The sequence below is a fragment of the Canis lupus genome, chromosome 6 (assembly GCF_048164855.1).
Source record: "Canis lupus baileyi chromosome 6, mCanLup2.hap1, whole genome shotgun sequence".
NCBI lineage: Eukaryota > Metazoa > Chordata > Mammalia > Carnivora > Canidae > Canis > Canis lupus.
In genome coordinates, this window is record NC_132843.1 from 25,451,894 (window position 1) to 25,464,948 (window position 13,055).

General features: G+C 33.6%; 1 protein-coding gene across 14 annotated transcripts in view; it reads right to left on the reverse strand.

Annotated features, from left to right (window-relative positions):
- Positions 1 to 317: 317 nt before the first annotated feature.
- Positions 318 to 13,055, reverse strand: part of NOL4 (nucleolar protein 4) — a 521,978-nt gene continuing 509,240 nt past the window's right edge. For all 14 annotated transcript variants that reach the window (XM_072829191.1, XM_072829192.1, XM_072829188.1 and 11 more), the window contains one exon: positions 318 to 2,259. In XM_072829191.1, coding sequence (XP_072685292.1) covers positions 2,066 to 2,259 — 194 coding nt within the window. In that variant the 3' untranslated portion in view covers positions 318 to 2,065. The remainder of the gene's footprint in view (positions 2,260 to 13,055) is intronic.

A 13,055-nucleotide genomic window follows, 5' to 3' on the forward strand; every position in this document is an offset into this window, starting at 1 on the left:
GGGAAATGCTTCTCCTAAGATGTTAAATCAGGAGTGACTGAAAGAGCCAGAGTACTCTGGTAAATGAAGAATAAGAGAATTAAATTTAAATAAGCAAATGAAATATTCTTGGCTTGCTAATTTCCCTTACCTTATCTTGGGATAAATTCTTTACTAGACAATGTTGAGACTCTAGGGGATCTTGGGATAACCTGCTGATTAAATGTTAAACTGTCCTTTTTGTGCTCAATGTTGCATACAAAACAGCATTGCATATTTTCAAAGTAAACTGCTGAAAGTATAGTATCATTCAGAAAGTTTGTAAGTTTTCACAATCATTGTTTTAACACAGAAATCTGTTTATTAAACCAAACAAAACAGAGAAAATTATACCAGCCCTCGAATTTTTTTTGAATTTTCATTTAAATAAGCAAACTCTAAATCCACACCTTAAAAGATGTTTGTGCATCTATGTATTTCCAAAATACTCATATTTCAATAAGATTTTCACATTATATTCACCAACAGTATCACAAAAGTTCTTTTTTTTTTGTTTTTTGTTTACGTAACTGTAAGGAACAGTAATTCTAGAAACGCTAGAAGAAAAAGCATAGCAATGTCCACAGTTACAAGAAAAAGTGCACATTACTTGGTCACAATCACAGTCATTACTTGAAAAACTATATGTAACAAGTAGATAAGAAAGATCACTGATGCCTTAAACTCATTATCAAAAACTGAATGACGTAAGTTTTACATGAAATAAGGCAAATTCAGGAATGCACAAAGAATTTGTAATCCAACCAAAGCTGAACAACAGAAAAATAATTGTACAAGAAGCATAAACTGATGTACTTCTCCCTAAGTATTTAAAAAATAGGCTTGCCTCAGTGCACAAAGAAAACACCATTCCTGTGTATCCAACACTATAAAATAAGAAAGAAGGGCAAAGAGTAAGGGGAGAGGTGGGGACAGTTCATTGAAAGTTGCAGCTGCATCCACTGAGAGTTCTTTACATTTTTACCTAGAACTGTAAATTATACAAATTCTATCAGGAGAGGTAATGGTCTTTTTTGGAAACTATTTCTGAAATAGAGAAAGAAAAACTACACACGAGTGCAAATTTTCAGATTGTCACTTGCAACCGCTTAACATTCAGTCACCTACATCCAATTGCTGCTGGAGGCATGCCTGTAACACAGCAGCGTCAATCCGGGGTGAGCAGCTGTAAGGAACCAAGGTGTGATTTTTTTTTCAATGATATGTCTTTTTTAATATTAAAAAATTCTGTGATGAAAACCTCTATTGCGAAACTGCAATGTTGAATGGCATGATGAGCCTGAGTGCAGAAACGCAGGCTTCTCTTGGAAGTAGCTCCTGATGTGACGGTTTAAAGAACTTAGCCAGGGTGTGTTTTCTAGCATTGTTATTTCTGTAGAAAGAATTTGGAAAGAGGAAAAGGCAAAGGGATATGGAAAAGGTACTTACAGTAGTTTCTCAAAACAGTTTTCTTTTAGGACCTATGAAAAAGTTACCAAAGTAAAAATGACAATTTTGAATGAAAAACAAGTTTTCTTTTTATAAAAATTACACATTTTTTAATACAAGATCCTTCTCATTGTTGTTATATCCTGTAGCAACAAGAAAATTGGCTTTTTTTCTTTTGCCAGATAATGCAGCTTTCCATCCAATAAGTCAGTAATAATAAGTCCATTAATATTTCAGTTGGATCTTGAACTATTTTTTTCATACCACAAGCTTCTTCTGTTTTATCCTTGAATTAGGAATATACAGCCTTTTTTTGTTTGTTTTTTGTTTTTTGTTTTTTTGCCCCAGATATTTATGCTGACAAACTAAAACAAAAAGCAGTAGGCTGGACACATTACAGTATCTCAAGTACTTCAGAGGTCAGAGTTCCTTTGAAGCACCTTAACACATCACTTCATGGATCAAGGACAATGTGGCATAATGGAAGTATTTCTCTTAAGACTGTGCAGTAAGACCAGAAGCATCTCTGCTGGGAAATCAAAATGTCATTAGTGGAAACTGCAAATTTAGACCTCAGTGAATAGGCTCGTCATTTGACTCAGTTCTGTTGTAAAATAAGATTTTCCAGTTCATCTGCAGAACGCAATAAAAATGCAGCTGATTCTCGATATCCTGCAACGAGCTGTCTCACGGCATTGATTTCAGTTGGACTCAGCTGGGGTCTGGAGCTTGAACTGCTGGAGGATCCTGAGCTAGTTGCCAACTGCCTCTTCATGCTGAGATCCGTGGGTCCTAGAAAAAAAAATTACAAAATTAACAGGAACAATCTTTGTTACGGTACTTTGAACACGGACATTAAATTGACTTAATTCACTTACTCTTCTTAGAGATACCAAAGAGCAACATGATGTGAAATGAGTGGCTGAGTAGTCTCAGATTCCTTGTCCATGCAATCCCCTCTTATTGTGCAAAGACGACAACCTTCTCCTAACATGTATTTTTCGGAAAATTCATTTTTAAGTCTACTTCCCTGTAGAAGTTTCTCAGCAGTAGCTAAAATGTTGAGACTTACAAATTCTTTGTGCTTGTACCATTGGTTCACAAATAATTTTAGATTCCACCAATTCAATGCAGAAACATCCTAGACTGTGATGCTAATGATCCAGATTAGGAATTCCTCCATTTAGAACAAAGGAAATTTTGGACAGGGGAGTTCAATGACAAGGTTATAGTTTCAACAACTATTAAGTGGCACAGTAAGGATGTGAATTGTGGATTTTTTTCATCTCAGGCAAATACTGTTCTTCCATTAGGATGGTTAGTATTGAAAAATATTAGACTAAAATTAGAATTTTAGAAGAGTACAATGGGTAAGTGATCAGTAAAACAATTCTGAAAACAAAACAAAACAAAAAAAAAACAAAAAACAAAAACAAAAAACAAAAACCAGACTAGGAATAGTGATTTAGGTAATGCTAAAGCTGCTTCTATATTTACTTGCAGGAAACATTAGGTGTCAAAAGGTTTATTACATATAATTAAATAGATCTGCTTTTTGACAACATTTTGTCAAATTTTGGCGGTAAATTTTTACTTTAAAACAATGTTCGTTACTTAACACACATCTGAATTAAAACAATTTAGTTACTTCACACAAATGTCTGAATTAAAGATTTTTAAGATGCTTTACAACAATTATTGTATTATTAAGGTTTTTATGTTATTATGGTTTCTAAGTGTCGTAATAGCAATTACTTAATGAAAGTAAGAACTATAATTATTTGCAATGAGTAATGCATTTCAAATCCTTGAATAAATATGAATAAATGTATACACGATTAAAGCCATGCTCAAAAGCTGTAGCGATGCTCTAACTTGAAAGTATTTTAACAAATTTTTCTTAAATGTAACTTTTCAGATAATGGTATTCATTTCATGAACTGAAACAAGGGATGCTATTTTATCCTGTTAGTTCTTTTTGAAGCCTGATAGAGACAGGTCAAGACCCAATCCCCCTCACCCTTTACCCTGAAGGGAGAAGACTCCTGTCAGCTTGGAGGCAAGTGTCCCATGAGACTCGAACAGTTTCACTTGTAATTTAATTAGGACAGAGACAAGACTAGCACACAAGAACTCTGACATTTGAGATGGACTTATTTCCATTTCTGCCACAGTCTTTCAGAGCCTTGATTTTCTAGCAGGAGTTAGATTCCATTTGTTCTGCTCTTTACAACATTATGATTCTGACATAGCAAGCTGAAAAGGGAGAGATGTGGGGATGTCACACTTGGCAAATATGAATTAATGAACAAGTATTCAAGCAAATCATTAACAGCAACTATCTTTAGTTGCTATTAAAATGCTTTCAACTATTTGGAAAACTCTGAGTGGATTAAGAAAATATGACATAATAGGTTCTGGTTTGCGGATGAACCAACTTTAAATTTGTCTTTTTCCCCCCTTTATACTCAAGAATCCCAATACTAGTACGAATCTTTATAAAAGAAAACAGAAAGGATTTTCTTAAGTTATGTCGATATGTCATGTCTAATTGATTATCCTTATTTTATTAGAAGTTGTAACATTTTGTGATGTTTTGCTGATAAGCCAAGTGGCTGGTTGACATCTTTAACTGGAATTGAGAAAGGCTGAAGCTAGGGCTCAGGTTCTTTTTTGGGATAAAAGAGACTGTGATTTCATTCTAACACTGCAGTTTATAGGTTATTTTCTGCCTGTGGCTCAGGGGCAGAGGCTTTGAAATTTAAGACGTGGCTTTCACTTTTTTTTTTTTTTTTTTAAGATTTTATTTATTTATTCATGAGTGACACAAACACACACACACACACACACACACACACACACACACAGAGGCAGAGACACAGGCAGAGAGAGAAGCAGGCTCCATGCAGGGAGCCCGACATGGGACTCGATCCCCAGTCTCCAGGATCACACTCCAGGCCTAAGGTGGTGCTAAACCGCTGAGCCACCCGGGTTGCCCTTTCACTTTCTTTCAGATTATTAACCTAGGCAAATTCTAGATAGCTCAGTAACACAGAAGCAACTCATACCATTGTTATTTTTCTGGAAGAAAGTTGACTTCATTATCTTGGTGTCTTTTGGATACAGGATCAGAATTAAGTATAATAAAACTGTAAGGAATTCTTGTTGCTGAGTATTTATTATTCAGGTCTTCAAAGTTAAGAGGTTGAGTAGGGCAACTAAAAAATTTTAAATAGTCATAAATGAACAAACTATTTGACTACGGACTACTCAAACAGCCCCTTGTTTGTCACTAGTATTCTTATCTTCGCCATTCAGACAATGTCATACTTGACTGGCCTAGCTTAACCCAAACGACAATTGATAAAAAGTAAAATTTCAAATTTTATAAAGATGTTGAATTTAAAGAAGTCCAGAAAAATATTCTCGGAGATTTGCTCAGATCACAAAACCACTAAAAAATATGGTTCTGGAAGAGTGGGACCAGTTAGCCAAACAAGCAATAATAATGACACACTAGATGTGTCAAGAGAAAATGATTTGAACAACAAGTGTTAAAGCAAATAATCAAAAAACTTGGCAGGGCCATTTGAAAACCATAATTAGGCAGACCTGCTTTATTCTGAAAATTTGAGTAAAAGATATTTCATGCTAACATGAAAAAATTAGAAAAATTAAGATCCACTTTTTAAAAAAGGTTTGGGGACATATTTAAGTCATAAGTAAGTTGTAAATAAATGAAAATGTATATCCATAACTCATATTTGTTGATATATTTTTTTTAAATTACAGTTTACGTACAGTGTTAGTTTCAGGTGTATAGCATAGTGATTTGACAACTCTGTTATGCTATGTTCTTTTTAAGTTTTTACTTAAATTCTAGTTAGTTAACATCTGGAGTAATATTAATTTCAGGAGTAGAATTTAGTGATTCATCACTTACATATAACACCCAGTGCTCATCACAAGTGCCCTCATTAATACCTATCACCCATTTAGTCCATCCCCTGACCACCTCCCCTCTAGCAACTCCCAGTTTGTTCTCTATAGGTTAAGAGTCTATTTTATGGTTCACTTCTTTTTTCTTCCTTTCCCCTGGGTTCATCTGTTTTGTTCCTTAAATTCCACATAGGAGTGAAATCGAAAGGTATTTGTCTTTCTTGGACTTATTTTTGCTTAGCATAATACACTCTAGCTCCATCCACATCATTGCAAATGGCAAGAGTTCATTCTTTTTGATGGCTAAGTAATAATCCATTGTATATTTATATCACCTCTTCTTTATCAATTTATCAGTCAATGGATATTTGGGCTCTTTCTATAATTTGGCTATTGTTGATTATTCTGCTATAAACATTGGGGTGCATGTGCCCCTTTGAGTCCATATTTTTGTATTCTTTTGATAAATGCCTATTAGTGTAATTGTTGGGTCATAGGATAGTCCTATTTTTAACTTTTTGAGGAACTTCTATACTGTTTTCCAGAGTGGCTGAATCATTTTGCATTCCTACCTACAGTATTAGAGGGTTCCCCTTTCTCTGCATCCTTGCCAACATTTGTTATTTCCTGTGGTGTTAATTTTAGCCATTCTGAAAGGTATGAGGTAGTATCTCATAGTTTTTGTGTTTCCCTGATGCAGAGTGATGTTGAACATCTTTTTGTGTGTCTGTTGGCCATCTGGATGTCTTTGGAAAAAAAGTTTATCCATGTCTTCTGCCTATTTTTAAACTGGATTTTTTTTGGGGGGGTGGGGAAGGGTGTTGATCCAAAATCTATAACTTCTTTATAGATTTTGGATACTGATCCTTTACCAGATAGGTCATTTGCAAATATCTTCTCCCATATAGGCTGCCATTTCACTATAAGTGTAGCTAGCATCCATCACCAAACAAATCTATTACAATCCCATTGACTATATTTTGTAAACTAAACCTTTAATCCCTGTGACTTACTCATTCCCTAACTGGAGGCCTGTATCTTCTACACTCCTTGAACCATTTTGACATCCTCCATCCCTCTAGTAACCATCAGTTTGTCCTCTGTATTTATGGATCTGTTCCTGCTTTTATCTGTTTTGTTTTTTAGTTCCACAAACAAGTGAAATCATATGGTGTTTGACTTTCTCAGGCTTATTTCACTTAGCATAATACCCTCTAGATCCATCAATGTGGTCTCAAATGGCAATTTCTCATTCTTTTTTGTTAAGTAACAGTCTATTACACACACACACACACACACACACACACACACACACACACATTCTTTATCCATGCATCTATTGGCAGACATTTGGTTGCTTCCATATCTTGGCTGTTGTTAAAAATGCTGCAATAAACATAGAAGTACATATATCATTTTTCAAATGAGTGCTTTTATTTTCCTTGGGTGGATATCCAGTAGTGATTTACTGGATTATATGGTATTTCTGTTCTTAATTTTTTGAGGAACCTGCATATTATTTTCCATAGTGGGCACATCAAATTACATTCCTATAAGTAGTACGTGAGAGTTTCTTTTTCTGTACATCTTCACCAACACTTGTTACTTCCTGTCTTTTTTAGTCCAGACAATCTGACAGGTGTGAGGTGGTAACTTCATTGTGGTTTTAGCATTTCCCTAATGATTACTAACATTGAACATCTTCAGGTCCTCTACTTATTTAACATTATTTATTTATTTAACATTTATTATTTAACATTATTTAACATTGAACATCTTTTCAGGTCCTCTACTTATTTAATCAGATTGTTTGGGGGCTTTTTGAGTTGTATAAGTTCTTTACATATTTTGGATATTAACCCCTTATTAGCTATATTATTTGCAAATGTCTTCTCCCAATCAGGAGGTTGCCTTTTCAATTTGTTTGATGGTTTCCTTTGCTGCACAAAAGCCTTTTATTTTGGTGTTTTCCCAACAGAATTTTAGTTTTGCTTTTGTTTCCCTTGGCTGAGGAAACCTATCAAAAAATGTTGCTGAGACTAGTGTCAAAGAGATCACTGCCTATGTTTTCTTATAGGAGTTTTATGGTTTCAGGTTTGACATTTAGATCTTAACCCGTTTTGAGTTTATTTTTGTGTATGGTATGAGAAATTGGTCCAGCTTCTTCTTCTTTGTGTGTGTGTGTGTGTGTGTGTGTGTGTGTTTACATGTAGCTGTCCAGTTTTCCCAGCACCACTTTTTGAAGAGATTGTCTTTCTTCCCCACTGCAATTTTTTGTCTCCTTTGTCATGGACTAATTATTGACCACATAAGTACTGATTTATTTCTGGGCTCTCTATTCGATTCCATTGATCTATGTATCTGTTTTTGTGCCAATACCATACTGCTTTGATTACTACAGATTTGTAGTATATCTTGAAATCTAGGACTGTGATACCTCTGGCTTTGTTCTTTTTCAAGATTGCTTTGGGTATTTGATGTCTTTTTGGTTCCCTACAAACTTTAATATTATTTGTTCTAGTTTTGTGAAAAATGCTGTTGGTATTTTGATAGGGATTGCATTAAATCTGCAGATTGCTTTAGGTAGTATGGACATTTTAACAATATTAATTCTTCCAATCCATGAGCATGGGATATCTTTCCATTTGTGTTGTCTTCAATTTCTTTCATCAGTATTTAATGTTTTCAGAGCACAGTTCTTTAACATTCTAATTAACTTTATTCATAGATTACATTTCATTTACTTCTGCTCTGATCTTATTTCCTTCTCTCTACTATCCTCGAGCTTTGTTGGTTCTTTTTCTAATTGCTTTAAGCACAAAGTTAGATTATTTGAAATATTTTTTTTTTTTTAGGTAAGCCTATATCACTATAACCTTGTCTTTTAGACCTGCTTTTGCTTCATCCTGAAAATGCTGAAACTTTGTGTTCTACTTTTATTGTCTCAAGGTATTTTTCAGTTTCCTCTTTATTTGTTGAAACATTGGTTGTTTAGTAGCACATTTAGCTTCTACGTGTTTGTTCATTTCCAGCTTTTTTTTTTTTCTATTTGATTTCTAATTGCATACTGTTGTGGTCAGAAAAGACAGTTGGTATAATTTCAATCTTCTTAAATTTATTGAGACTTTTTTTATGGCCTAACATGATCTATTCTGGAAAATGTTCCATGTTCATTTGAAAAGAATGTGAATTCTGTTTTTAGATAGAATATTCTATATATCTGCTAAGTCCATGTGGTCTAACGTATAATTTAAAGCCACTTAAAAAAAAGATTTATCATTGATATAAGTGGAGTGTTAAAATTCTCTACTATTTTCATCATATTACTGTCAGTTTTTCCCTTTATGTCTGTTAATATTTGCTTTTAATATTTAGGTGCTTCTATGTTGGGTACATAGGTATTTACAACTATTATATTATCATCTTACTGGATTCATCCTTTACTGCTGTGTAATGCCCTTCTCTGTCTCCTATTAGAGTCTCTGTTTTAAGGTTTATTTTGTCTAATACAAGTATTGCTACCCCAGCTTTCTTTTTTGCTTCCATTTATTTGCATAAAATATCTTTTTTTATTCTCTTTCAGATAGTATGTTTCTTTAGGTCAGATGTTAGTCCCTTATAGGGAGTATCAAGATGGGTCTTATTTTTTTCTTTTTTTATCAATTTAGCCACTCTGTACCTTTTGAGTGGAGAATTTAAGCATTTAAAGTAATACTTAATTGCTATTTTGTCCATTGTTTTCTGGCTTTTTGCAAATCCTCTGTTCCTTTCTTCATGCTGCCTTTGTGTTTTGATTTTCTGCAGTGATATGGTATCCTTGACTAAATTTGATATTTAAGCATAAGAAAAGGTGATTAAAGGCCAATATCCCTGATGAACATATAGACAAAAATCCTCAACAAAATATAGCAAACCAAATTCAACGATATATTGAAAAGATCACACAGCATGATCAGATGGGCTTATTCCAAGGATGTAAAAATGGTTCAATATCTGCAAGCCACTGTGATGTCCCACATTAATAAAATGGATATAAAACATATGATCATCTTAATAGATGCAGAAAAAACATTTGAAAAAATCCAACATATTTTAAAAGCTCTCAACATAGCAGGTATAGAGGGAAATGTACCTCAATATAAAGCAGAAAGTTTTTTTTTCCTCTAAGGTTATGAACGAAACAAAGATGCCCACTCTCACCACTTTTATTCAGTATAGTGTTGGAAGTGCTAGCCAGGGCAATTCGGTAAAAATAAATTAATTAATTAAATAAGTAAATAAATATGTAACTAAATAAATGCATTCCAAATTAGAAAGGAAGACATAGGGATGCCTGGGTGGCTCAGCAGTTGAGCATATGCCTTCGGCTCAGGGCGTGCTCCTGGAGTTCTGGGATAAAATCCCACTTCGGGCTCCTGCATTGAGCCAGCTTCTCCTCCTTCTACCTGTGTCTCTACCTCTCTCTCTGTCTCTCATGAATAAATAAAATATTTAAAAAAAAAAAAAGACATAAAACTGTCAATCCTAAAATTTGTATGGAACCACACAGGAACTCAAATAGTCTCATCTTGAGTTAGAACAAAGCTGGGGACAATATCCTCCCTAATTTCAAACAACGTTACCAAAGCTATAGTAATCAAAATAGCCTGGTATTGGCATTAACACACCATGGAAACCAATGGAAAAAATACATAGCCCAGAACTAAACCCATGTGTATATGGTAAATTAATTTATGACAAAAAAAGCCAGGAATACACAGTGGAGAAAGAATAGTCTCTTTTATAAATGGCACTGGGAAAACCAGATAGCCACATACAAAAGAATGAAACTGGGCTTCTATCTTAAACTATAGATAAAAAATAATCCAAAGCAGGTCAAACACTTTAATACCTGAACCCATAAAGTTCCTAAAAAAAAATAGATAGTAAACTCCATGACATCAACTTGGCTATGATATTTTTGATTTGACATTAAAGCAAAGGCAACAAAAGAAAAAATAAACAATAGGGGCTATGTCAAATTAAAAGGAAACCATCAACAAAATGAAAGGCAACCTACAAAATGGGAGAAAATATTTGAAAATCATATATCTGATAAGGAGTTACCATCCAAAAAATATACAAGCTCAATATAATTCAATAGCAAAAACCAAAAACCCCACAAAACCTGGTTAATAAATGGGCAGATGATCTGAATAGAGAGTTTTCCAAAGATGACCTATAGGTGGCCAATAGTACCCAGAAGTGCAAGTCAAAGCCACCATGATATATCACCTCACAGATGTTAAAATTGCTGTTACAAGATTTCACAAAACTTCTATGGACAAAACTCAAAATTCAACAATTGATAAATATATTACAAAATATGTAGTATAGGACTACTAACAGTGAAATTCTTTGGAGGAGGGAAACAACATTTTGCTCAACTGGGATTTCAAGTTTATGTTCCCTGTTACAAAATCAATTGTAAATGCCTATCTGTTAATGTGGATCTGTACAGAGATTTTATCAGTTTTATACAGATAGTTGTTTCCAAATACTGATAATAGTCCACAAGATTATAATTTTAATTGAGTATATTCATCATTTGTAAAGCATTTATAGCTGCCTACTAGATTTTTTTTGATACTTACCTAGTAACTTATCAGTTCATTGCATATTTATCTGGCCATTCTTCAACTGAACAATAAAAATTATTTTGTAATATGGAGATTTATTTTGCACTTGTATAAAGTCCCAAAAAACATTGCTGAGCCTGTAGTGTGTGCTCGGTGAATATATCCACTAGAAATGTGTGTGAAAATTTAGATTTAACTTCTTATTTGACTTGAACAGTATGAATTTATAAAGCAGCTTAGCCTACATGTGATCCAAACAATGTTTGTCATCAGCAAAGTGACTTTATCACAGCATAAGCTTCACATACAAGAACTGTTTGATATTGTAATTCTAGACTGAATTCATCAAGAATCATTGTCCATTCTGCAGCATAAGCTAATTTCCAAAGCCATTTTGTGTTTGGTAATAAAGTCTGAGGGCAGTTCTTGTTCAGAAAAATTTCAGTCTTGGCCCTGACCTGAAAAAAATTGCAATAATTTCCCATAAGCCATCAAGCTGCTGTGTCTTAGGACAAGTAAGGATATCCGGATACTATTTTTGACAAAATATCACATAACTGATGTTTAAATTGATGAAAACAAAGTTTAAAGTTAACACTACTGTTCAAGTATCACATGATAGTAAATGTTTTCCACAATATACCTATTTCAAGAAATGAATAGTTCAAGAAATAACCATATGCCTTATGTTTTAATGAACAGTAAATTTGTCCAAATAAGCCTTTTTCTGCTTCATACATCTTAGCAGATTCCACTTCAGGTTTTACTGAATTATTTTGTTCTTTGTTTTAAAAATATTCTCAGCTAAAGGTGTTCAACTTCTACTGTTCATAAACACTAAAAGTCATTTGTCACTTCAAATTCATCATTAATTACTCAAGCCCCAGCAGTATTAGTAACATCTCAACTTATTAAGAGACAAAACCACTTTTAATCAGTTGCCTTCTTTTTTAATTATTTTGCCAACATCTCAATTTCAGCCCTTCAAGCACTGTTTTTGCCATAATGCTAATATCAAGCAAGTTTATTTTCTCTAAACACATTTCTTTGGGGATCCCTGGGTGGCGCAGCGGTTTGGCACCTGCCTTTGGCCCAGGGCGCAATCCTGGAGACCCGGGATTGAATCCCACATCGGGCTCCCGGTGCATGGAGCCTGCTTCTCCCTCTGCCTATGTCTCTGCCTTTCTCTCTCTCTCTGTGACTATCATAAATAAATAAAATTTAAAAAAAAATAAACACATTTCTTCAATTGCTGCAATCAAACACAATTTAATAAACTCACTATGAGTAAGTGAAGTTACTTTCCCTGCTTGACTAACACATGAGCCATTTAGAAACTTACTTTGGTTGCAGGCTTACTTTCATTTTCTATTTTGATCATATATTTAATACTAGTATTTGATAATATTTTCATACTTTTCTGCCAAAGGATAAAAAAATTAACTATTATTCTTTATCATCTTGGCTAAATTAGCTGATACATACAAAGCATCCAGTGCTGTGCCTGGGTAATAGCAGATACACGTTACTAAATTCAAAATACTGAGTTGCAGTTACAGACAGAAGTGATGATAGATTTTGCCCTTTAATACTGTTCTTAATGATAGGATTAAGATGGCATCACAAAATGTGCTGAGGTGCTTTTCATTTCTTTTCCCCTCTTTTTGATCTGTTTGTCGAAGTGAGTATTTTATCCTTAAAGTTTTGGTAAAACTCATTTGTAAAACTATCTGAGTCTTATTTTTTAATGCATTGGTTTTTATGTATTAATCATTGTGAGTTCATGTTGAATATCTTTTTTTGAGTCAATATTTGCCAATTATGTTCTTGTACAACAGTCTAAATTTTTCAAATATACTAGTATAAAGGTATAATATTTTAATTTTTAAAATATTTTGTTCTTTCATTCTTATTTTATACTTGTTCTTGGCTAATCTTGCTAGATATTTTTAAGTATTTTCAAAGATTTTGCTTCTATTGGTCTCTATTGCTGCTTTTTTTTTCTGTTTAATTTCTCCATTTATTTTCTCT